The 26,774-nt window shown below is 41.8% G+C and overlaps 1 protein-coding gene across 7 annotated transcripts; it reads left to right on the top strand.

Annotated features, from left to right (window-relative positions):
• Positions 1-358: 358 nt before the first annotated feature.
• Positions 359-19,174, top strand: HAVCR2 (hepatitis A virus cellular receptor 2). Of its 7 annotated transcripts, none has more exons than XM_059699032.1 (7): positions 437-777; positions 7,222-7,560; positions 8,395-8,478; positions 10,747-10,790; positions 12,233-12,362; positions 13,696-13,732; positions 15,553-19,174. In XM_059699032.1, the coding sequence occupies exons 1-7, from the start codon at positions 621-623 to the stop codon at positions 15,704-15,706; spliced, it is 945 nt and encodes a 314-aa protein (XP_059555015.1). In that variant the 5' UTR covers positions 437-620; the 3' UTR covers positions 15,707-19,174. The 7 variants fall into 7 exon arrangements, with proteins under 7 accessions (XP_059555016.1, XP_059555022.1, XP_059555019.1 ...); XM_059699035.1 differs by lacking the exon at positions 437-777 and adding an exon at positions 5,780-6,215; XM_059699033.1 differs by lacking the exons at positions 13,696-13,732; positions 15,553-19,174 and adding an exon at positions 12,932-13,688 and having other exon boundaries at positions 359-777.
• Positions 19,175-26,774: the final 7,600 nt, after the last annotated feature.

The following is a 26,774-nucleotide window of genomic DNA, read 5'->3' as shown; positions in this document are numbered from 1 at the left end:
GAAACTAATGCCAAAATTGGCCTTAAACCCAACCTGAAACTCAGGAGAACAAGGACAGTATTAACACTCCCCAAGCCCTTTGAAGATCCCCAGTGCACAATCCCAGGAATTTACCCCAGTGAGGGGAAGACAGGGCAGGCACACAAGCTGGAGCAGTTCACAACTGTGGTGGCGACAATTCAGTGTCTTTGGACCTATGCCTGTACTTTTTCAAAAATTGGAACACAGAGAGCAATCCTGAGGCTGCCTCTCTCGCCACGCATACCTCTCCCATAAAGCTATTGCTTAAGGAGGAAACCTCACTACCTAAACTCTCCCACAAATACCCAGCAAAGAACATCTCAGTATTTATGAATGAGGAAAAAGAGGGTGAGAGCAGCTACCAACAGCTTTAGCAAGCAGGGATTCAGTCACCCTCTGTGGATCACACAAGATTTCAGGAAATAAATTTGCCTTTGGCAACTCTCCTACTTGAAATACAGGGACAGTTATGTGAGCACAAGAGTTGTGAGTGTGTGGGTCACACAGGGAGACTGCATGAGTGTAAAGAATGATCTCAATTTTTTTTCATTCGCAGAAAGAGGGAGCCACAAAAGGGAACTTTCCTCCAACTGTCTGACATGCAGGATATAAATAGAGATGTGCCGCAGCTCAAAATAAGTCAGGCTACCTGTAAAGAGATGGTGAAAAGCCCAGAATTAGGGAAAACGAAGGCTCCTACAGGTCACCTAAGAGGCAAAAATACCTGGTTGTCTCACTGTGCAGTAGCTGCCGGAGGTGGGGGCGTGGGAGTGGAGGGGCCAAGGAGAGGGGCGTGGTTCTGTAAGTCTTAAAAAGGGCAATTTCAAATAGGATTTTTCAATGGCCAGATAAAGTATTACCATACCCCAAATCAACATGAGTTAGCATCATAGGTTCACACCCACACACCACCCATGAAAGAGCCCATAGTCACCCTTTGCTGAGTAGATATTTATGTAGCTATCGTATGAGTGGGTGGTTATGTGTGGTTGGTTGATTAATTCTACAAAGAAGCAGATTCCCAGGGCACTGTTGTTACTAAGAACCTTAAGGAGCTGTCTACCCTTTGAATCTTCTGGAGAGAAGTGAAGTAAGGCTTTGGAGAGCGGGAGGCCCCCTAGCTGAAGGAGGTAGGACATACCCACATCTCCAACAATGATTAATAAATAGTGAAATGTCATCATTTTCTTGAATCGTATGCTAATAATAACACGGCCAGTTGTGGACTGGTAAACTGAAGCAGAGGAATAAAATGTTGTCTTTAAAACTTAGAATAGCCCTAGCCGGGTGGCTCAGTTGGTTGGAGCATCGTCCCATACACCAAAGGGTTGTGGGTTTGAATCCCAATCAGGGCACTTACCTAGGTTGCAGATTCTATCTCTAGTCAGGGTGCGAATGAAAGGCTACAGGTTGATATTTCTCTCACATCTTTCTCTCTCTCTCTCTCTCTCTCTCTCTCTCTCTCTCTCTCTCTCTCTCTCTCTTCCTTTCTCCCTCCCTCGCTTTCTCTCAGTCTAAAAAATCTATAAAAACATATCCTCGGGTGAAGATTTAAAAATAAGAAATAAAAAGGAGAACCAAGATGGCGGCATAGGTTAACGCCGGAGTTTGCTGCTTTGAACAACTACTTCAAAAGTGAAACCAAAAAACGGAAGGGACATCACCCAGAACCACAGGAACGCTGGCTGAGTGGAAGTCCTACAACTAGGAGGAAAGAGAAACGCATACGGACACTCAGAGGAGGCGCAGTGCTGAAGTCAAATTCTGAGGTGCGGAGTGCGCGGAGCGGGCTGGCGGCGGAGGGCGCGGTTGTTGTTTTCAATCGGGAGGGAGTCGCAGACTCTGAGCTCCAGATCCGGGCGAGTCTTTAGGGACCCAGACTCAAACAGGAGAAGCGGGACTGTCTGGCTTCGGTCAGAGCGAGTGCAGCTTTCTCTCTCAGCTTTGCAGCGGGTACTGGGACTCAGAGAGGCAGAGCCCCTTGGGACAGGACTGAGAGCCGCCATAACTGCTCTCTCCGGCCCACCCTGTTGATCCTGTGCGACCCGCCCCGCCCAAGCCCAGTGCAGAACCATTTGCCGGATAGCCTCAGGCAAAGGCTAGATTAGCACCTCCCTAGAGGACAGAAGTTCTCTCACTGCTGACACAGCTGATTCTCATAGCCACTTGGCCTGGAGGTCAAACCCTCCCTGGAATTAGCTACAACAATCAAGATTTATCTATAAGACTGTGAACAAAGACCACTAGGGGGTGCACCAAGGAAGCATAACAAAATGCGGAGACAAAGAAACAGGACAAAATTGTCAATGGAAGAAATAGAGTTCAGAACCACACTTTTAAGGTCTCTCAAGAACTGTTTAGAAGCTGCCGATAAACTTAATGAGATCTACACGAAAACTAATAAGACCCTCGATCTTATATTGGGGAACCAACTAGAAATTAAGCATACACGGACTGAAATAACGAATATTATACAGACGCCCGACAGCAGACCAGAGGAGCGCAAGAATCAAGTCAATGATTTGAAATGTGAGGAAGCAAAAAACATCCAACCGGAAAAGCAAAATGAAAAAAGAATCCAAAAATGCGAGGATAGTGTAAGGAGCCTCTGGGACAGCTTCAAGCGTACCAACATCAGAATTATAGGGGTGCCAGAAGATGAGAGAGAGCAAGATATTGAAAACCTATTTGAAGAAATAATGACAGAAAACTTCCCCCACCTGGTGAAAGAAATGGACTTACAGGTCCAAGAAGCGCGGAGAACCCCAAACAAAAGGAATCCAAAGAGGACCACACCAAGACACATCATAATTAAAATGCCAAGAGCAAAAGATAAAGAGAGAATCTTAAAAACAGCAAGAGAAAGAAACTCAGTTACCTACAAGGGAATACCCATACGACTGTCAGCTGATTTCTCAACACAAACTTTGCAGGCCAGAAGGGAGTGGCAAGAAATATTCAAAGTGATGAATACCAAGAACCTACAACCAAGATTACTTTATCCAGCAAAGCTATCATTCAGAATTGAAGGTCAGATAAAGAGCTTCACAGATAAGGAAAAGCTAAAGGAGTTCATCACCACCAAACCAGGATTATATGAAATGCTGAAAGGTATCCTTTAAGAAGAGGAAGAGGAAGAAAAAGGTAAAGATACAAATTATGAACAACAAATATGCATCTATCAACAAGTGAATCTAAGAATCAAGTGAATAAATAATCTGATGAACAGAATGAACTGTTGATTATAATAGAATCAGGGACATAGAAAGGGAATGGACTGACTATTCTTAGGGGGGAAAGGGGTGTGGGAGATGTGGGAAGAGACTGGACAAAAATCGTGTACCTATGGATGAGGACAGTGGGTGGGGAGTGAGGGCGGAGGGTGGGGCGGGAACTGGGAGGAGGGGAGTTATGGGGGGGAAAAAAGAGGAACAAATGTAATAATCTGAACAATAAAGATTTAATTAAAAAAAAAAATAAAAAATAAAAATAAGAAATAAAAAAACTTAGAATAATATAATATCACAACTGAAATATTCATATATACACCTAGAAGTAAAAATTTAAGCTGGGAGGAAGTTTAGAGACTCCAAATCGTTAGCCCATGGCTATATTCCTCTTAGGTGACTCCCCAACACACACCCCCCCCCCCTTTCTCTCTCCAGGGTTTACAATTTTGTAATTAATTACCAACAATTAAAAATTAGGAGTCTTGCCAAAATGGAACTCTAGTCCCAATAAGCATTCACTCCCCTTGGTGACAACTGCCTGGGGCTGGGGCGGTGGAGCACATCTCTTGTTCCACAGTCTCCACCCAGCCCACTTCCCCTGTGTATGTGATCTGCCCCCAGCCAAGGTACACACCCATTTTTCTACCCCCTCCCCTGCCCTGAGGATCATCACCTTTGTTTTGCTAAGAAGGACATTAAAGAACCCAAAAGGTAAGGTGACTTGTCCAAGGTCACACCAAGGATAGAGGTGAAACTACATATTTAATTTAGGTTCCCTGACTCTACTTGTCAGACTCTTTCCAACACATCATGATGCAAAATAATGTTCCTGACCTCCACACCAAGAGGCGTCCTTTCTATCTGGTTGTTTTCTGCTGTTTGTGTTGGTTTCTTGGGTGGAGGGACGATTGGCCTGGCATCCTGAGCTGTCTCCCCAGCTTCCCAAGGGCCGGAATGGGAGCTGAGTGAGGTCTGTACTTGGAGCACATTTTGAAACTGTGAACCCATGACTGGCACATTTCAAAGTGACAGTCAAGTCTGTCCCAGACAGGACAGTAACTAACCAGTCACAGTCACAGACAAGACTTCAGCTTTTAAGCTAGAGCTCTCCAAGTTGTGCCCACTAGTATTTACTTATCTTTTCCTTTTACCTAAACATCTCCAGTCATACAATGTCTTAAGTGACTCCAAAGGTATTAAGAAGGCAGTAATACTGTAAAGTGAGGATCAGAATAATTTTAAGTACAGAAATGGAACTGTGAATGTAATCATGAGCAAGTGATTAAAATGGCCTCCTCAAAAAGTAATATCCATAGGCGAGAGAGAGAGAGAGAGAGAGAACATTGACCAGTTGCCTTCAGTACATACCCTACCAGGCATTGAACCTGCAACCTAGGTATGTGCCCTGACTGGGAATCGAACCGGTAACCCTCCAGTGCACAGGACAATGCTCAGCCAATTGGCTGGGCTGAATTTTTATTATTTTTTAGCAGATTTACTGAGAGGTAACACACCACATGCTTTTCATAAATATCAGCCCTGAAACCATGATTAATTGAATATGCTGGTTGTTATTAGTTATGTGGGCAGACATATCAAGGGCAAATATCAAGTTCATGAAACATGGTTTATAGGGAACAACCTGGAGCTTAGGGACTTGTGTTCTCATTTGAAATTACCAATCATATACTTTTGGGTAAATCAATCTTCTCAGGTCTCAGTTTCTCTGTCTTTAAAATGAAGAGGTGGACTGTGATCTCTTGAGTAACTGTGAGCTCTGTGGTGCTATGGAAGTGCACACACTGAACAAGCTGGAAGTTTATATTAAATGTATTTGATGGCATAAAGGTGGGTGACAGAGAAATGCCGGAAGGAAAGACAGAAGGAGACCATGGGTTTTGAGGAACTCCAGACTGTGATCTCACTTGCCTTTTGTAAAGAACCCTTGGCTTTTAAGTTTCCCAGACAAAAGTCACTCTCCCAGGGCTGAGATTGCTTGGGTCTGAGATGTTAACTCGGTGATGGAGAGGTGGCGGTAATTCAGTATTTTCCATCAGTTGATGCCTGAAGCCCCTAAGGTGGGTGGGGAGGGGACACCTTGTGTATATGAGATGGAATAGAATATTGAGGTCCCCAAGGAGGGGAGAAAGCATTGGTGACAAGACTGTGTCTTCCCTAAGTGGAAGAGTTTAAAAGTTCAGGTCAAAGTCAGAATATTAGCACAAATTCCTCATTTTGTAAGTTTTATAAATGAAGAAACTGAGATCCAGCAAGATTATATGGTGTAGGCCAATTTGTGTTAGAACAAGGCTAAGAATTAGGCTTATGATGGAGTGGAAAGGGCCCATAAAGGTAAGGGTAATGAACATGCCATTCATTGTGGTATTTTCCAGCTCCTGGTCCAGTGCCTGACACATAGTAGGTGCTTCATAAGCAATGGTCATCACTGACCAATTTACTGACTGTCTGAATGAATGCATGTGTTTCCACCTTGTGTTCCCTGGTAACCAGCTGGACCAACACATGATTCATTTGAACAAAGGACTATTTTACTGGAGGTATCAGAAGGCTTTCTCTACTCACTGAGAGACACTATTTTTTCTTTATTGAGTAATACTTTCTGAGTATTGCTTCCTCTTTGTTTATACTATCAGAATGAATATCAGAGCCCTTACAGGAAGTTGGTGGAGCATGACAGAGAACTGGGGTTTCCTTTGATGTAGACTTAGTGGCTTTAACAGAGGAATGATCAGTAGTCTGCCGCACTGGTGTGCTGGTCTGGCACTCAGGGAAGTGGCCACCACTCGCGTGATTGTGGAGTAGAAACTCAGTTGCAGGAAAAACACAGTTCAATTGAAGAATTAAAACGGCACCTCAACAGAGCCACTCTTGGGCTTTTCTTATAACCCATGTTTTCACATCTTTCCTTCGACTGTGTCCTTCTGTGGCTGCTACTACTGACAAGTAAGTCTGGGCATGGACTTTTGCAATTGGGTTGTGCAAGATAAAGATACAAGGATGGCCTTCATAATATTTGCAGTAGAGAAAGTTTGGAAGCAACCTAAATGTTCACAAACAGGGAAGTGGACAAAATAAATTGTGATATATCTATGAAGCAAATAGTAAATCTGATTAAACAAAATGATATGAAGTGTCTCTGAGTCAATGTTAAATTTTTTTTTTAAAAGGAGAGGAACAATGTGTATAGTAGACTTCTTTCTGTCCTTTGTGTTGCAGGGTGTGGCCCTACACAGATACTTCTTAATGTGTAGACTCTGGGAAGGGGAGCTGGGAATGGGAAAGAGCAGAGGGACTAGACTTTACATGCACCTTTTATACTGTTTGTTTTACAGTGTATGTTTTTTTAAAGAAACCAATTAATTATAAACCTAAAAAGGGCTATATATTAACTTCTTATTCAGGTAAGGGTTTTTATTCTTATGTGCCTGGTACTTAAGAAAAAAAAAGAAGAGAGAGAGAGAGAGAGAGAATTGTGTTAGGATAACTGCTCTTCATTGATGAACAACAACTAGCCCAAATGGCTGAGATGTTTTCCTGGCTGACAGTGAATGATTATTATTATTATATATTTTTTTACTCTTTCCATCATCCCTGCCTTGTTCACAGGACTGAGCCACAAGTCTCTCCTAGCACATTGGTTCTCAAAGTGAGGTTCCAACACCAGCCATGTCAGCAATTCCACAGAACTTGTTAGAAATACATTTTTATGCCCTACTTCAGATCTAGTAAGTCAGGAATTCTAGTAGTTGAGCCAAGCATCTGTGTTTTAACCAGACTTCCCAGTGGTTCAGATGCCCCTCAAATCTGAGAGTCTTGCCTTAGTGGATCCTCCTTTTAAACTGGAGAACAGCAGTGGTTTCTTTGCTCTGCACGCATTACTTGCACTTTTCCTGAAGTGGACCAATCTCACTCATCGCCTGCATCTTGCTCTCCTTTTCTCTTTATCCAGGGTCTTTGGTAGGGTCACGCACAGCCGAGGTGGGCAAGAATGCTTATCTGCCCTGCCACTACTCTCCAACCACCTCGGAGAACCTTGTGCCCATGTGCTGGGGCAGGGGACCCTGTCCTTTAACTCAATGTACGAGTGTGATGCTCAGTACTGATGGAAGGCACTTGAACTACCAGAGATCCAGCAGATACCAGCTAAAGGGGAATGTCCACAAAGGAGATGTGTCCTTGACCATAGAGAATGTGACTTTAGCCGACAGTGGGACTTACTGCTGCCGTATCCAATTCCCAGGCCCAATGAATGATAAAAAATTAAACCTGGAGTTGGACATCAAACCAGGTGAGTGGACTTTGCATGTTTTCTTTATAAGTAATCCTCTGCAGATCATATTAAATATAATAATTGTTCTCACTTCTCTCCTCACCAGTGACAGCCCTGGTGGTGGACCCCTAAGACTTAACAGGCCTATAAGCAATGTCTGGCTGTGTTTAATTCTTCCATCTATATTGAAACTTATGGAAAGGATCTATATAATGGCAGGAAAGGCCTAGATCAATAGTTGGAACCCTGGCTGCTCATCAGATTCACTTGGGGGGCTTTTTAAGATCGATAGATGCTAGAGCCCTACCCACAAACCATAGAAACCAGTGTTTCTGGAAGTAAAGCCTGAGCCCTGGGAGTTTACAAAGTCTTCCCCAGGTGCTTCTCCCCCGCCTGAAGCCAGGATTGAGACCCACTGAACTGTGGGTGTGCACGGGGGTGCATGTGCTTCTATGTTTTAAGGTTTATGGAGCATGTACTTGTGGCTGACGGAGCTGAATTCAACTCCAGTTCTGCCGCTTACTAGCTGTGTAATGTTGCACCAGTTATTTAAACTGTTTGACCTTCTCCTCTATGAAATATGGTAATACCTATCATATAGGCCATTGGAAGGATTTTAGGAGATGTATTATGAAAAGCATTTAGTGTGTGGCTATTAGTTCTATTATTAACAATTAGACTGTGACAATGATGACTGTAACACAGTTCGTAAAATGTGTGATATACTCTTAACGAAGGTGTTTAGGTTGATGGTGAGCATGTGTTTCTCTTTATTTATTGTCCTTTTACTTCCTTGAAATAAGCTCTCTGCTCTCAGAGAAGCCTCCTTCTTACACTGCTTTCTGACACTAGCCAAGGTCACCCCTGCTGGGACTCCACGGAGAGCCTTCACTACAGCCTTTCCAAGGATATTTACCACTGAGGAACACGGCTCAGGTAATTTTACATGGGCATAGGAGGAAGCCTTTAGTTGGTTTCCGAGTTCAGAGGATTTTGAATATGGGGAAAACGGGGCAATGGTGTAAGAACTGACATATAAATGTTTCTGTACACATGAGAGAGAATTTCAGGTGAGGGAGGTGCTGGAATAAACCTGTACTGAGAAATGTAATGAGGCCTGGGCCAGTACCTTTCACTTCTTTGGATCTCAGCATTCTCTTCTGTCCAGAGAATTATGGTTTTCATGACCCAGTAAAATTCCTGACCCCTACCTAAAAGTATTTCTATCAACATATTTTGCCAAGTAAGAAAAGCAAAATTTCTATCTTAATAGTGCTATCACTGCAAAAAAAGGGTTAGTCTTTTAAATTAAATAAATTTAATCTAATGAAAAACTCGTTACATTGCACTGTTATTTTGTGATTTATTCCTGGACTGGTGATGTTTTGTCTTGAATTGACTCCAGTCCATGTTTGGGGTTGGATTCGGTGATTTCCTGGACTTCTTCTAACTGGAATAAGCCCGGCATCCTCCTCAGATTTTGATCTCAGTAGGAGCAGCTAAATTCTTTAAGTAATTGAGCTAGGCCTTTTCCATGCTGTTCTGGAAGAGAAGATAGGGTCAGAAAAGGAGTCTTCAGGTCACATTGATCAGAAAGATTAATCTTAAATATTTTCTCTCAGGGACCTGGTCTCTCCTACACTCTCTGGAGCTCATTTTTTTATTCCGTAAAATGCCGTTAAAAATAGGTAAATCTGACTTTCTAATGTCACAAATCTCAGAAGTTGCATAGGTGGTGTGCAGGAGGCGGCTGATTGATGTTTCTCATCGATGTTTCTAACTTTCTATCCCTCTCCCTTCCTCTCTGTAAAAAATCAATTAAAAAAAAAAAAAAAGAGCTCAGTAGCCTAGTGTGGACCCATGCATCAAGAGGTCACTGGGTCAATTGCCCCCTCAGGGCACATGCCTGGGTTGTGGGCCTGATTCCCAGTGTTTCTTGTTGATGTTTCTCTCGCTCTTCCTCTCCCTTGCTCTCTCTCTAAAATCAATATAGAATCAATAAAAACATTTTTTTTTAAAGAGTGTATGCTAAAGCCATGGAGAACTAAATTGGAAGGCCATTTCTGTTATTCACTAAGCTGTGTGACCCCGGTTAAGTCACTTCCTAATTCTTGGCTTCTTCATTTGTATAATGGAGCTAATTGTCTCTACTTTAGGATGGTTGTTTTGAACGCTAAATGAGTTACCTCAAAAGTTTAACACAATGCCCGCTCATGGTAAATTGTAGCTATAGTTATTTTTATCTTCATGTTTAGGCAACCAAATACCCTGTTTTCCTCTTATTGAGAAAATGCCAAACTTTTTCAAGAAAATTAACTTTTGTTATCTGTTGAAATCGAATTACAATAGAATGCCTGCCTGAGTGTCATCAATGGGATTTTGTTGATTCTACTAGGGCCCTGTGGACACAACAAACTACATATTGAACATAGGTCTTCAGGGCAGAAATCTCCATTTCATAGAACATAAGTAGCTGGGTTCATTACCTGGGGGGAAAAAAATCCTAACATGGACATATAAGTAAGTGTTCAGTAAAATTTGTTGGTCTCCCAATTAATTATTGTAAAAACTATAGAGTAGAATTCATTTCAAATAGGCTTATAAAGATTTTTTAAAAACTCAAATAAAAGAAAACATACTCTTTTAAATATATATTTTTATTGATTTTGAGAGGAAGGGAGAGGAAAAGAGAGATAGAAACATCATTGATGAGAGAGAATCATCTATTGGCTGCCTCCTGCACACCCCACACTGTGAACCGAACCTGCAACCCAGGCATATGCCTTGACTTCGGAATCAAATCGTCATCTCTTGCTTCATAGGTCAATGCTCAACTACTGAGCCACAACAGCTGGGCAAAAGAAAATATTTTTTCCCCCCAACAGATCTATATTTAGAACTAGACTTAAATATTAAGCAACACAGATAGGGCAGAATAGTTGACTTGGCAAGAAAAACAAAACTTAAGACCTGTCCATTTCCTCAGAAGCACTTTCATGCATTTACACAGGTCTTTAAGAATCATGTTCATTCTTTCTATCACTGCCCACTGTTGGGTGGAATAGCAAGCAGCAAGCCAATGTCTTTACTGGTACGTATACCAATGCATTTTAAATGCAAGAGATTTTCTATCTAAAAGGAAAGTCTGCTTTTAAGCAACAAAATATTTTTAACTGTTCTGTTGGTTATTCTTCCTCTTTGTAGCAGAGACACAGACTCTGGAGACCCTCCATGATAAAAATCAAACAGTAAGTAACTTTTGTGTGTGTGTGAGCTAACATTGTGTTTAACCCAGAGGAAAGAAAGTGTGGCTTTAGTCTTCCTTCCTGCCCACTCTTTCTTTGGGAAAAATGCCTAATCTTCCTTAGTTTCAGATTCCTTGACTGTAGCATGTTGCTGATAACACTTCTAACTGCTCTAACATGGGCCTGGTGTACGCATGGAATGCAGTGATGCCTGTGAAGGCCAGGCACATAGTTAGCCCTGGAAAACTAAAAAGAAGAAGCATTAGCATTGTGTCCCTCTTCTCAAAGTTCATAGCTGTACACCACTGTGGGCAAGTCAAAGATCCTCCAACTCCCTAGAACATGTTTTTTCTTGCTTCCATTGCAATCCGATTGAGAAAGATTATTTTTTGTTTGAATTTATTTATTTATTTATGTATGACAAGATACCAGTCAGGAATATTCTAAGCCAGGAATTTATATATCCAACTATAAACAAAAACAGGATGCTTTTAGTGTCCCCCACTTTCTTCGAGTAAAGGAGAAAAACCTCTTGAAAGCAAACTTCTAGCATTGATCAAAAAATTCTTTGAAGACTTATCTAGGGGTCCTCATTCATTTAACTCAATCTCGTGCTTGTGTGTTCACAACTGAGGCTCAACGTTTTGTATTTGTCCCCTCTTTGCGACCAAGGACTGCCTTTTAAGTGTGCACCCATAATGCTTGATGCACAATACCTTGCAAATAGCACTCCTGTAGTAAATGTTTGTTGAGTAAATGGAAGATTTAATTTCCTTGACTTTGTTTTAAAAGTGTTTCCTGTTGTTGGTTTTAAGGGGGACCATGGACTGAAATTTTACAGGGAGAGGATTTTCTGTGTGACTCTCAGTTATCAAAAAGTCAAATTAATTACAGCAATAGCAATAGCTATTATTGATTAAGCATTTATCATGTATCAGACCCTATGCCACGCATTTTGTATTTTTTGTCACTTACATTTCCCAATAACTCTATAAGATGACTCAACTCTTGAGGACCGAGCTTGGAGTTGAACTCATGACTGTCTGGCTTTTAAGTCACAGTTTTTCTGCAAAAATAGTGGTTTCACTGCAAGCCACCAAATTTAGACCATTCTGAAACTTTATGGGAACACAAAGGGGTGTGAATGAAGAGGATTCTACTCCAAGGCCATTTTTGTGGGAGAGGGGAGTCCACTTACTAAGAGCTCCTTCTTTGCACAGCACAGAAGGGCACATTTTATTCCCTTGTGAACTCCAAAGATTAAGTACTTCGTTTCTTTGGGTGTTTTGAGGCTTGTCGAGAAGGGAACAGATCAAGGGTGTTTTCTAGGTTCCTGTATTCCTGTGATGCTGCAAAAAGGATGGGCCAATGCATAAGTCATGAAAATAGCTGAGCATACAACCTATTTCTGGCCATAAGCTGCAATTCTGTTTGTGTTTCTATAGCAAATATCCACATTGGCGGATGAGTTACAAGACTCTGGTTACAAGACCACCAGAATAAGTGTCTATATTGGAGCAGGGATCACTGCTGGGCTGGCTCTGGTTCTTATCTTTGGTGCTTTAATTCTCAAATGTAAGTCACTTGATGTTGTATGTCTTTCCCTCTGTTAGGAACTGCTAATATAGGAACCAACATAAGCCTAGGTAGAAATATAAGTTTATATTTATACCTGAAGATGATTAGACTGGCTCTGGCCAGTGTTGCTTAATGGTTACAGTGTTGGCCAGTACACTGAAGGGAAGGCCCTAGTTGTGATTCCCGGTAAAGAGCTCATGCCTGGGTTGCAGGTACCATCCCTGGCCCTGGTCTGGGTACATGAGGGAGGCAACCAATCAGTGTGTTTCTCTCACGTTGATGTTTCTCTCTCCCTTTCCCTCCTTCCCTCCCTCCCTCCCTCCTTCCCTCCCTCCCTCCCACTCTCTCTAGAAAAAGCAATGGAAAAAATATCCTTGGGTGAGGATTTTTTATAAAAAGGAATAGACTGCATAGTAGGTGTAGAGAAACATGTTTTCATTATTTCTTACAGGTCCTAGAATAAAATTGAAACTTTGGTTATGACTTAAAAGGTCCTATAAATCTAGCTCTAGCCTACCACTCAGACCTTATCTTGGGTTACTCTCTTATTCCAGCCATGTTTTCAGTTTCAGGCACTCACCGTGGTCTTTCTCAGTTTTCTCTGCCTGGAATGCTCCTTCTGGCTCTTTACTTGGCTGACTCACTCTCCTCTTCCAGAGCTGACCTTCAAGGTCTCCTTTTCTGAGAGTGCTTTCCTGACCTTCTCTATTATATGTTCCAGTGCATTGTTAGTTTCCTTTATATCACAGCACAATGAGAAATTATTGTTGTTGTTATTATTTTTGAAATCCACCCTCACTAGAACACAAGTTTCACAAACTCGGGGCTCATAATTTACCTTTGTGTCCTTGATGCTTACTTAGCATACTGCCAGACACAAAGTAGGTGTTCCATATATTTGTCAAATATGAAAAATGGCCCAACCAGCATGGCTCAGTGGTTGAGCGTTGACCTATGAACCAGGAGAATCCCAGTTTGATTCCCAGTCAGGGCACATATCCGGGTTGCAGGCTTGATCCTCAGTAGGGGGTGCGTGCAGGAGGCAGCCAATCAATGATTCTCTCTCATTATCGATGTTGCTATCTCTCTCTCCCTTCCTCTCTGAAATCAATTTAAAAAAATCTAAAATGATATGAAAAATGCATCTTTATTGTCTTAAAGCATATGGTAGTTCATGTAATAAACCAAGACACACATTAGTAGTTTTATTTGATTCAATTTAAGGGAGACCAGATTTTCTTAAATAATCCTTGCCTCCTATGAGCCTTTCTTTTTTTTTTTTAATTTATGAAAGCAATTTTAATTGACTTTTCTTCACCTTTTTACCCAGGGTATTCTCATAGGAAAGAGAAGTTACAGAATTCCAGGTAAGAATAAGGGATGAGGTGAAAGAAGGTGGGAATCTTGGAGGTTTCTACACCAATATGGCTTTGATCTTTGCTTTTAGAAGTCCTGCTCTGGAACTCTGGGATCTAATCTTTAGGATTTACGAAATGTAAACATGCTCCTCTGTTTACTTCCTGATCTCTCTAGCTTCCTTAGTCCTAAAGTTAAGGTATAGAAGTCATCTCCCCATGACAGGAAGTGCATATTTCTTTCTATTTTAATCAGCCTTTTTAGTTGACTGACCCTTTAATTGATGGATTATCTACTACATTCAGGCTCTGGTTGGGCACTGTGCCCCCTAAGTAAACAAGACACCAAGAATCTACTCTCAGGGCTTTTATAGCCCAGTCCAGGTGTTCTTAACTTTGATAACCCATTAGAGTCACTTACACAATCTGTTGTCATCCCCAGAGCAAATAAACCAGATTCTTTACAGATAAAGTCTAATAGATATTTTTGTAAAGCTTCCCAAGTGATTCTAATGTGCAAATAGGATTGAGAACAACTGGTCCTTTATATTACAGTCTTAGTGTCCATTCCGGACTATTTGCACATAGTTCCATACACACATATGCATACACCCCGATTCCAAATACATATAGTGTACATAACTTTTACTTCATTTTAGCAACATTTGGTACATTGGTAGAATGCAGTATGTATCAAGAAAAAAAAAAGACTCTGCCCATTGAATACTATCTAAACTAATAATAATTTTAGATTAAGTGGAGACAATATATTTATGAAAACAAAATAGTCTATAGTAAATAGTCAGAAGCCAAAAAAGGTCAAGTAAAATATGTATCAATGGTTTTAGATTATCTGTGTCACTGTTCTTTCATAGAGCTGAAACCTGAAATGTGATAACATTAATAGTGACATTTACATGCATTAATTCATTATTTGTCACACCATTTGGTTAATGTTCATCTTTACCTATAAAGGTAAACTCCATAGAAAATAAGGAACTTGTCTGCCACATTAACAACTGTATCCCCTAGCACAGCACCTGATACTTAGTAGGCACTAAGTATTCAATATTTTATTATGAATGAATAAATGCTCCTTATAGCAGCCTGGTCAGATTGGGTACTAATTATTCCCATTTTACAGATGAGGATCCTGAGACAAAGTTTTCTAATATGTAACCTTCATGGGATGTGTGTTTTATTCACTGCTGTGTCTCTTGCTGCATGAAACAGTGTGTAACACACTAAATAGTTCCCGAGCAAAGGAAATAACAAAACTCAAGATTACATGACTGGTTTAGTGACAGGGATAAAATTCAAACTCAAATCTGATTGGACTCATAACATATTTATTTCTTTTTTGTTTTTTTGAAATTGTTCCAGCCCACAAAATAATTGAACTAATGATACAAGGAATAGTAGAATCCTTCACCAAGATGTGTAATTTAACATTTTAATATGTTTGCTTTATCTATTTTTTATACACACGTGTATGTTTTTTCTGAACTGTTTTCAGGACATTTCAACATCTTGACACTTCACTAAACTTCAGTTTGTATCTCATCTGAATAAGGATATTCTCTTAGATCACACAATGCCATTGTTTTTTTGTTTCCAACAATGCCATTTTTACACCTAAGGAAATTAAAGAGTAATTCAAATTGTCATAATGTTCTTCAAATTATTCTGTTTTACGGTTTCTCCCCCAGTCAGGACCCAGTCAAGCATCATGTACTGCATTTGGTTGGCATATCTTCAGCAAAGCCTATTCTCTTTTTGTTTTATGTCTCCTGGGAAATGCTTACCTGAAATGCGACATTTTATTTCCACAGCCTCGTCACTTTGGCCAACCTCCCTCCTCCCTCAGGGTTAGAAAATACAGTAGCAGAGGGGATGCGCTCAAGGGAAAACATCTATACAATTGAGGAGAACCTATATGAACTGGAGGACCCATATGCGGATTACTGCTATGTCATTAGTGGGTAGCAAGCCTGACAACTCCGGGTCTTCACCCTTCTATGCCATCAGACCCAGCTTCATTCGGGAGCTTGTATTGTCTTCTTTGAAAGCTATCAGATGTGTCAGCTGATTGACTTTAAGGTTCTGCCTGTGGCTACCCAGCATTCTTTATCCAGTTTCTGAGGATAAGCTCACAAAAGGATTGAACCATCATCTACCCAGTACTCAGACTTGTTACTACCTTACCTCTGCATTCCAGCCAACAGGTTACTCAACTCAGAGACTGCTAATCAGGGCATTAGAACTCAAATGAGCTTCTCTGTGAAGTAGGAATTCTTAATGTGGCGACTCCTGAATTCCAGGATTTTCAGTCCCATGATGTGTCCACGAAGCTCCTGAGAAGGTGGGGCGAGGGTGGAGGGGAATTACGTGCTGAGCTATATGCATGCCTTTTTGGGTACAGAAAGTCTAAAGGGGCCACTGATTTCAAAGAGAAAGTTGACTCATAAAAGGTGAAGAAACTCCTGGAGTAGACCAAATGGCCTTGAAGGTTTCCTTTGAGTCTCAACGTTCAAGCTTCTTTGAATGAAGGCTCTCCTACAGATACCAACTTACACTCTCCTTCTCCAGTGAAGAAGCCGGCTCAGCAAGCCGTGGTGTGGCAGGAGCTCCTGGGGAAAAAGGAAGTGCACTCATGGGTGTTGTCAAGTTCTGCTTGGGGAGAACTCAAAGGGAAACATCTCTGACCAACTTCTCCATTCAAGGAGAGAACCGGGGACATGTTTTTCACAGAAAAAGAAGCAGTGACTGGGATGCCTATTCCGTTTCCCGGTGGAAGGAAGACGAAGGGCTGCAGCAATCTGTACTAGTCAGCCTCAGATCCCTTGGAGGGAAGACAGTGGTCCCTAAGCTTCCATTCCAAGACTGTGCAGACTAGCTCTGCCTTCCTTATTTGTTGACTCTGCTCTCACACATAATAGAAATTCATTAGGTATCTTTGGAGTGAAAACATTAAATATGCAGAAAGGTAGCTTTCTGGAAAGCCCTTCCATTGGGGCACTCAGACAGAGCTCTGCCACCTCACTTCTTGGAGAACTCACAGACCCTAAGCTCCATCGGTGCTCCTATGTAGGCAGAAGTGGCTGTTTTCAGACAGTGACAATATGCACCTCACTGTCTGAAAACTGCCCCTCCCTCGGTGATGACCAACCTGCTGCTGTGCTGCATTCCATGGATGCTAGTCACCTGGAGGGAAGCGACTTCAGAAGACACGTAGACCACATCAATGGTTCCCTCCAAAGGAGATTCTTACCCACAGAAATCTTTAAACAAGGGTATATATATATATATATACGATGATAGTTGCAATGATGTTTGCAAAACTTTTTCATTGATAGTGGAATAGTTGATTATTGTTGTCCATCAGCACACTGAGGCAAGTAAGAAGAATTAGGTGGTTTCATTGTTGAGCTGTTTTGCTAATTTAACAAATATTTATTAGTGCCTACTATGTGCCAGGTAATCTGATGCTAAGACCAGAGAGAGAGACCAAATAGACACATCCCTGACCCCATGGAACTTCTAGTTTGACAGGCAGGAGAATTTGTTCTATCCATTCACTGTTAACATTTACTGGCATCAACTTTGTCAGGCACTGTTTTAGTCCCTAGGAATACAACAGTGATGAAACCCTTAATCTGACAAAGTTTATGTTACTTGTCAGAGGGAAATGCTATATTGCTAAATCAAAAGAAAAAAAAAAGTTCTAGAATAATATATACAATTGATGCATAATTTTTTTAATCTTTAAAAAATCTGGAAGAATATACCCAAGTTAATATGGTTACCACACAAGGGCAAATAGTTAAGAGATAGACTCAGCCTGGCCAGTGGTGCTCAGTGGTTAAGCGTTGACCTATGAACCAGGAGGTCATGATTTGATTCACTATTGGGGCACATGCCTGGTTTGCAAGCTCGATCCCCAGTGTGGGGCGTGCAGGAGGCAGCTGATCAATGATTCTCTCTCATCATTGATGTTTCTATCTATCCCTCTCCATTCTTCTCTGAAATCAATAAATATATATTTTTTAAAAAAGATAGACTTTCACCTTTTTTTTTACATGCTTCTGTGTTTGATGATCTCCATTTTTCTCATAATAGAATGGTAAGATTTAAGCATTGTAGCAGTGATTTCCTGTCTGCCCTCCACTTCATAGAAAGAAATGAAGACTGGGACAGGTTAACTTAAAGAGCAAGTCTGGCAGTGAGCTAGGACTGGGACCCTGGTTTTCAGAGTAGGATTTACTTTCCATCAGTTATTTGGAATGGGACAGATGGCAGAAAGGGGAACGAAAAGCTCTTGCCAGTGCCCTGGAGATGATAAGTGGTAACTTAATCACAGTGTAATAATATATTTTATTGATTTTCTACAGAGAGGAAGGGAGAAGGATAGAGAGTTAGAAACATCGATGAGAGAGAAACATCGATTTGGCTGCCTCCTGCACACTCCCTACTGGGGATGTGCCCGCAACCCAGGTACATGCCCTTGACCGGAATTGAACCTGGGACCCTGTAGTCCACAGGCCGATGCTCTATCCACTGAGCCAAACCTGCTAGGGCTCAGCATACATTTTAAGTAATTGTTACTAGCACAGGCTTTTCCACTTGGTGCCCAGGTTCTACAGAGGTTTTAGTTTGGGAGAGTTACAGAGTCCTTTAGCAAATGACCCTAACACTATCTGGCTAAAAGCACAATGCTATTAAGTCTCTTTGACTCAGCCAACTTCCCTAAAACGGATGTGAAAGAAGTGTCTGACAATCATGTAGCAATGCAACAAGGCACACTGGTTACATATGAAAGTGTTCATTCAAAAGCAAATATGCGATGATGTCATCTATTAACATAAGAAACATTCAAACCTATAAAGAATTTTTGTGAGTTTATTTTGAGCCAAACTGTCGACAATTGCCGGAAAGCAGAATCTCAACGGATTGGGATAATCCGCAGAATGGCAGATTTTCACCTTGTTTTATACTCTACAGTCAAAGGAGGAGATGTAAGTGGGTTACAATGAAATCCATTGGTGATAGATTAGGGAGGTGGGAGAAAGCAAAGCGGGGAAACCTCTGGGATTGGATAAAAAGTAAAATGATATTTATCAGTAAGAATGTATGCACCCCTATGTTCATAGTAGCACAGTTTACAACAGCTAAGATCTAGAAACAGCCCAAGTGCCCATCAGTAGATGAGTGGGTAAAAAGCTTTGGTACGTTTATACCTGGAATACTATGCAGCAGTAAAAAAGAATATGTTACCCGTTGAGACAGCATGGAGGGACCTGGAGAGTATCATGCTAAGTGAAATACATCAGTCAGAGAAAGACACCTATCACATGATCTCAATCATATTTGAAATCTAAGTAACAAAATAAACTGATGAACAGGGAGGATCCAGAGACATGAAAGCATGGAACAGAGTATGGAATCTTCGGAGAGCAGGAGGGGAGGGTGGGTGGGTGGGAAGTAATAAACCAAGAACCTTTTATGCAAATATGCATGGCCCATGGCCACAGACAATGGGGCGATGAGGGCCCTGGGGTAGAGAGTGGGGGGGGGGGGTGGGGAGGGAATTAGACTGAAAGGGATCAGTGGGGGGAAAAACGGGACATATGTAATACTTTCAACAATAAAGAATTATTTAAATAAAATGATAGGCACATACTTCTTTTGCTTAGGTGGGTACAGGATAGTTTACAGTCAACAATTAACATGATAACAGTAACAATGAAGGATTTTGTGGGATCTGTCCTGGCACACAGGGCATTTGATGTGCCCGGAGGAGTCTGGAAAAAAGGGAAGTTACCAGTAACCCTGACATTTCAATGATATGGTATCTAGATATATTTTCTATGTTGTGGTAGATGCAAAAAGACTATAGGCTCAGTTAAGGTAAAGATTGACCTTAACTCAGGGAAGATACCGGCCTAGGATGTGACTACCCACCAGAACTGCTTTTAGTTAAATTTCAGACCATCCTTTGTGGTTACTTTAGGTCTTTGAGTTTGCAGAACCGCCATGCAGGCCTTCCCCGAGCTTGTCAGGTTAGCAAGTGGCCCCTTTCATCCATACATCTTTGTCATACACAAATTCAAAATCTCCAGTTTCAATGGACTTGCTATTAACATCTGAAAGCTGCATATCAATTATAGTGAAGCACAGTGTAACTCTACATCATTTTAAAATGTATTTTTATTGATTTCAGAGAGGGAGAGGGAGACAGTAACATCAATGAGGAGAGAAAATCATTGGCTGCCTTCTGCATGCCTCTACTGGGGATCCAGCCTGCAAGCCATGCATGTGCCTTTGGCCGAATCGAACTTGGGACCCTTCAGTCCACAGGCTGACACTCTATCCACTGAGCAAAACCAACAACGGATACATCATTTTTAATTAAGGTGGCAGCTTGTTTTCCTAAACTTTTGAGGGTAAAGGCTATATGTTTGTTTCTTTGTTTTAGCATAGGATAATGGTTGCTTAGCAGGAGGTACTCAATGAATATTTGGTGAAATAATGCTTGTTAAATGACAAGAACAGTTGAGTAGGAGCAGGCATACTCGGCTTTCTCTTCTGCGTCGGCCCTACAGTATGTCTTCTGTGGGTCCCATCCTCTAGTCCTCTTTCTGGCTTTCAGTTTATTCATTATCAGTTGAGGAGTTGGCCCTGGTTGTTTAAGATCCCTTCAGATATAAACAGTCTCAAAGTGGCCTTTTAGCCTGGTCAGTGTGGCTCAGAGTTTGACCTATGAACCAAGACATCACAGTTTGATTCCTAGTCAGGGCACAAGCCTGGGTAGCAGGCTTGATCCCCAGTGGGGAGAGTGGAAGAGGCAACCAATTAATGATACTCTGTTATCACTGATGTTTCTATCTCTCCCTCTTCTTTCCTCTCTGAAATCAGTAAAAATAAATAAGTAAGTAAGTAAGTAAATAAATAAATAAATAAATAAATAAAGTTTTAAAAAATGGCCTTGCAGGTCTAGAGTCTGACCTAAAATCACTCTCTGTGCTGAATCTTTCAAAAACAGCATAGCAGAGCACAAATATTGTTCCCGTCCACTAATATCTCCTTATAATCCAGTCAGACTAGAGAAGTCTGACTTTCAAAGATCCTTCCCAAAGGTCTGATGTCCAGGTGTGTCAAAGAGATAAAGAATGGAATGCTGGAAGGAATTTATCTTTATCTACTGGTATAAAAACCCTTGGGGGAAGGATCGGTGACAAACCATCAGGGGAGCTGGAAACCTCCTAACTCACCGTAAGTACAATCCTCTGGAAATTTATGCGGAAGAGGCAATCAGAACTTTGTTGCTTGAACTTTCTGAGTATTATATGGCATATTAGGGCAACAATGATAGAGCCAATAGAAGTTAGGGAAAATTCCAGGGGAGAGCGCCAAGGAATCAAGGTAGCCAAGTAGATAAATCCTGAACTCACCTCTTTCCAGGAACGTGTGGAAATTATTGCACAAAGGTCACTGAGACCACCTGAAGACCAGCTGAACAGAAGTCTCTAAGGTTATAAAGAAGGAACCACGTTGACACAGGTAAGTGTGACTATGGGGTCAGGGAAGGTCCCACATTCCCTGTGTGGTGATGAATGAATGGGAGGGATAGTTGGGCTTCACAGGCCCCCCCTAAAGAGCCAGAGATCTGAACCCCACTTCAGGCTCCATAGCACAGAGCACCTGTGCCGAGAGTTCCTATAACATCCAGCTTTGGGCACCAGTGGGGATTATGTCTGAGATGGAGGAAGGGTTATAGGAGACCTAGCACTGTAGGCAGAGGGTTCACATGAACTCCCGCCCTATAAGCTCCAACAGAGAGGCAGCAGCTCCAGAAGTGCCCGTGACCTAAGGGGAGAAACTCAATGGATTAACCTTAGGACACAGGCTAGAGGGGCAGGGATTGGTAGGAACTCTCTCAGGGGACAGAGTGCTATTGTCCCTTTGTTGAGTTCTCCCATCCAGCTGGCCCCGAGCAGGCAGGCACAAAATCTCTCTCTCTATTAACCTGGCCTACACTGTCTGCCCTGCTCTGGCTTTTCCCTGAGAGTCTGCCCCACCCAAACAGCTCACCTTGCTGGGGCCTCTTCCAGCAGCTGCAGACCCTTCACAAGAGCCCACATAGTCTCCCCGAAAAGCCCTCACGTTCTACAGGAGTGATGGCCTGCTTCTGGCACGCCCTGCAATCTCTCCCAAATGCCCTTCCATTCAGCACAAGCAGCAACCTAGGCATCTGTCAGTAGATGAATGGATAAAGAACATGAGCTACATATGTACAAAGGAATATTACGCAGCCATAAAAAGAATGAAATCTTGCCTTTTGTGACAAAGTGGACCTAGAGGATAGTATGCTAAATGACAAAAGGCAGACAGAGAAAGAAAAAGACCATCAGTTTTCAGTTATATGTGGAATGTAAAAACAAGGACAAAGAAAACTAAATGGAAACAAGCTCATACATACATACAGAGAACAAATTGGTAGGTACCTGATGGGGGTGGAGGAGGTGGGGGGGGTGTAAAAGATGAAGGGAATGAAAAAGTACAATTTGCCAGTTATAAAATAAGTAACAGGGATATAAAGTACAGCAGAGGGAATGTGGTCAATAATATTGGAATAATTATGTATGGTGTCACACGGGTCCTAGACTTATCATGGGGATAACTTTGTAAGGTTTGTATGTCTAGTCACTCTGTTGTACACCTGAAACTAATATAATCTTTTATATCAACTATAATTTAAAAATCCATTTTAAAAATTGGAAAAATTCACATAAACCAGAGTGGTTTGAATTTCTTGGGAGATAGAGTCTCATGTAAATGGGTTCATGGCTTATACATCTCAGTTGTTTAAGCTTCTCCTGGGCAACATCTCTGAGGAAGACCTGCATAGTTGGGCTTACGTGGAAGCTGTGTGACTTTAGAGCCGACACATTGCTTTGCTCAGCCTCTCTTCATCTGTGAAGTGGGGATTATATAATATGGAAATAGGAACAAACATTGGAGCACATACAATAGCCATGTGTGGCTATATATTTTTTTCTTTTTAAATTTATTTTATTTTATTGCCATGTGTGGCTATTTAAATGAAAATTAATTTATTTAAAGTTTTATAAGTTTTGAATTGAGCCAAATTGACAACAGATGCCGGAGAGAAAGATCTCAAATGCTCCCTAAATTTAAATTAATTAAAATGAAGTTAAATGAAAAGTTAACTTCATCATTTGTACTAACCTCATTTGAAGTGCTTGTCCAACACCCATATAGAATAACTCCATCATCACAGAAAATTCTAAGAGTGATGGTCAACACACACACACCACACACACACACACACAGACACACACAGACTCACATGTGCGTGCATCACGTCACACACACATCACAGGAAAGGAGGTAACAAATGCAGTGTAGAAAACTAAAGTAGAGTGATGAGGAATGTCTGAGGTGACATTTAAGCAGAGATCAGAATGAAAAGGGGAAGTCTGGAAATGGTGAGCTATAGGAATGGGGATCTAGGCAGAGACACCACCAGCAAGAAAGTACTAAAGTAGGGATGCATTTGAAAGAACCACGAGTGACTGGAACCCCATGGGCAGGGGAGAGATAGAAAAATATGAGAGTTGGGCAGAGGTTAGATCACTGGGCCTTTGTATCTAGGTTAGGAGTTAGATTTTTTTTTTTCTTTTTTCTGAAAGAGTCATGGGAAGGTTGTAAGTGGGGGAGTGTCATGGTCTAATTATATTGGCCCTTTATGTCCTTCCGCACAATTTTATTAGTTAAATGCTTATTTTACCTGTATCTCTGCCTGATAGAATAATCCTGGACTTTTTTATCCTTAGTATACTTGTTAGCCTCAATATAATAGTATAAACTATTTAGTTAAATTAGAAAATCCTTATCACTGACCTACTGGGATTTGGCAGAGTTTCAGTGTATAACAAAACTAGTCAAAATTTTTTTATTTTATTTTATTGATATTGAGAGAGGAAGGGGGAGAAAAAAGAAATAGAGAGAGAAAGAGAAGCATCGATGTGAGAGAGAATATTGATCAGTAGCTTCCAAAACACATGCCAAGACTGGGGATCAAATCTGCAATCTGGATACATCCTGCCCTGGAACAGAATCCTCCACCTTTTGGCGCAAAGGGTGTTGCTCCAACCGACTGAGCCACATGGGCCAGGGCTGGTCATAAAACCTTTTGCCTCCCAAATAATAAGGCATGACCTGCTTGTATGTGAAGCATTTCAGAGTATGTCTCCTAGCCTTTGGTGGTGGTTGAGGCAGGGTCAGTGGTGTCCACTGTAAGTGTATAAAGACAAAGCATAAAGGGAAAGCAAATACCTAGGCTGGTATAATCTTTCCAAACCTCAGCTTCTTCCTCCAAGAATGGGTTAATAAGAGCACCTGCCTAAGGGTGAAAGTAAAATGCACAGAGCCTATGACACAGTAAATTCTCCAGAAATGGAGGCTGTAGTATTCATGCATATTTAGGTTTAGTTTTGAGTTTGTTCATTACAACAATCCTTTAAGAGAGATAGAACAAGTATTTAAGGAATGAGGAAATCAAGGCTTGGCTCAACTTAGTAACTCACAGAGATTCCCAGCTTCCTAAGTGGCAGAGCTGGGATCTGAACCCAAGTGTGGAGGAAACTCTTTCTTGATGTAACTGCTGTCTGTCCCACAAGCTGGACTTGGCCTGGATCAGAGGTTGCTTTTCACAACTCCCATTAGAGACTGTCTGATGACAATTGATATATATATATGCCTAAGTCAGTGGTCAACAAACTCATTAGTCAACAGAGCCAAATATCAACAGTACTTCTTCAAAATAGACTTGCCCAGGCCGAAAATCGACTTCTGTGCATGGGCCACGAAGTTTCAATCACACTGTACATGCGCCCGCCCGCACGTGGTATTTTGTGGAAGAGCCACACTCAAGGGGCCAAAGAGCCACATGTGGCTTGCGAGTCGCAGTTTGCCAACCGCAGGCCTAAGTGACCATTAGGACCAGTAGAACGAATGGTCAGCCAGTCACTATGATGAGCACTGACCACCAGGGGACAAATGCTCAACACAGGAGCTGCCCCCTGGTGGTCAGTGTGCTCCCACAGCCAACCTCCCGCAGTCCCTTCCCCCTGCCCACTGGCCCCAATGGCCCATTGGGACTGGGCAAGACAGCCCGATCGGCCCCGATTGCTGGCCAGGCCGAAGGACCCCACCCAAGCACTAATTCATGCACCGGGCCTCTAGTTCTAACATAAATCAGCACCCCTTCCTTGCTTGCTCCTATGTTCTGGTCCCTCATATAGGCCCATTGTCCTGATCTGGTTAAGCATTCTAAAATTAGAATAGGTTTAATTAAGTGAATTTATTATTTTAATTGATTTTTAATTTTTGTTATTGATGTGAGAGAGGGGGAGAGAGAGAGACGGGGAGAGAGAGAGAGAGAGAGAGAGAGAGAAAAAAAGAGAGAGAGAGAAATATCAATTTGTTCAACTTATTTATTATTTATGCATTCATTGGTTGATTCTTTTATGGAACTCACAACCTGGCCTATCAAGATGATGCTCTAATCAACTGAGCTATCTGTCCAGGGTTTATTTGATGGACTTCAAATATCAAAAGTAAACTGATACAGCCAGTTTGGTGTGGCCCAGTGGTTGGGTGCTGTTCTATGAACCAGGAGGTCTCGGTTCTATTCCAAGTCAGGGCACATGCCTGGGTTGTGGGCTCAATCTCCAATAGGTGTCAAGCAGCAGGCAGCCAGTCAATATTCCCTCTCATAAACAATGTTTTTGTCTCTCTTTCCCTCTCCCTTCCTCTGAAATCAATAAAAATATATTAAAAAAAATAAACTGATATAAAATCAGAATTTTGTTCTTTGTGTTAAAATAAAGGTATAGAAAACAAAGGACACAGGAATAGGCCCTAAACTTGCCATGGACCAAGGAGTTATGATGAGGACACCAAGCCGTTTTCCCCTGGAACAGGGACCATTTAGTAGACACTACTATGGGATTTTCCACCAGGATAGGTCTTCACATCCCTGCGTGGGGAGGAACTGCTTAGCCTCTGTTGGGACCCTGTCATTCTAATGCAGTTGGGACCCATCCATTGAAAGGGGAGAATGGGTCCTCTTCTGGCATATTCCTCCTCCTATCCCCTTCCATACCCCTGAGAGCACAACTTCCTTCTGGACAACCTGTGGTTTACACAGCCTGGCTAGGCTGCAGGTGTAATTCTCAAAGGAGATCTCTCAGTTCAAGTTCCTACTAAATATTTGTCTTTCTGACCCTAGAATTCTGCTGTTGTGGCATTCACTTATGGGGAGTGTGTGTGTGTGTGTCGGGGGCGGGGGGGCATTCATTATCCAAACCAAATGCTGTGGTTTTATACCCGATGCAGCTTATAATATTTCTTTTTTTGATAGTACATATGAAAAATCAAGTAAATAAATGATCTGGCCACAGCCTAGGTGACCTACTACCCATAGGTTTAGGGCGTAGGAGGCATGAAGAAAAACTTTGTTATTAATACCTGGGCTGCTTATTTAATTTGTCTTTTTCCTTGTATGTGTCTGTACTGTTACTGAGAACTGTGTCTTCAGTGCAGACAATTAGCAATAACTGAGCTACCTCCCTGCCACTGAAGTCCCTGCTGACCTGTAGGTTACCTTGCAGAAGGGAGGAGGCATGGGAGTGTAAGAGACGATCATGAGGGTGGAGTGTGAGGAGAGACTGTTCTATGACGTGACTTCTGTTTGTCCCACAAACTGGTTCAGGCCAGAATGGAGGATGCTTTCCACAAACTGCCCCTTTGATTGTCTGCTCATAATCGATATTCATTCTGACATTAATCGGTATCCTTGCTTTGCCTCCTGCTCTGCACTAGTTCTGGGAGCAGGCCTTTGTCCTTACCTTGTCAAGCATGTAAAGTAATTTCCAATGGCTGGTAGCATTCATGAGCTAGTATCTTTGATTGTCTCTCCCACCTTTACTCGATATAATTCCCTGCCCAGAAGCTTGGACATCCATTT

The sequence above is a fragment of the Myotis daubentonii genome, chromosome 5 (genome assembly GCF_963259705.1).
Source record: "Myotis daubentonii chromosome 5, mMyoDau2.1, whole genome shotgun sequence".
Taxonomy (NCBI): domain Eukaryota; kingdom Metazoa; phylum Chordata; class Mammalia; order Chiroptera; family Vespertilionidae; genus Myotis; species Myotis daubentonii.
The sequence above is the reverse complement of the archived record's forward strand: the minus strand, read 5'-3'. Positions and strand labels throughout refer to the sequence as shown.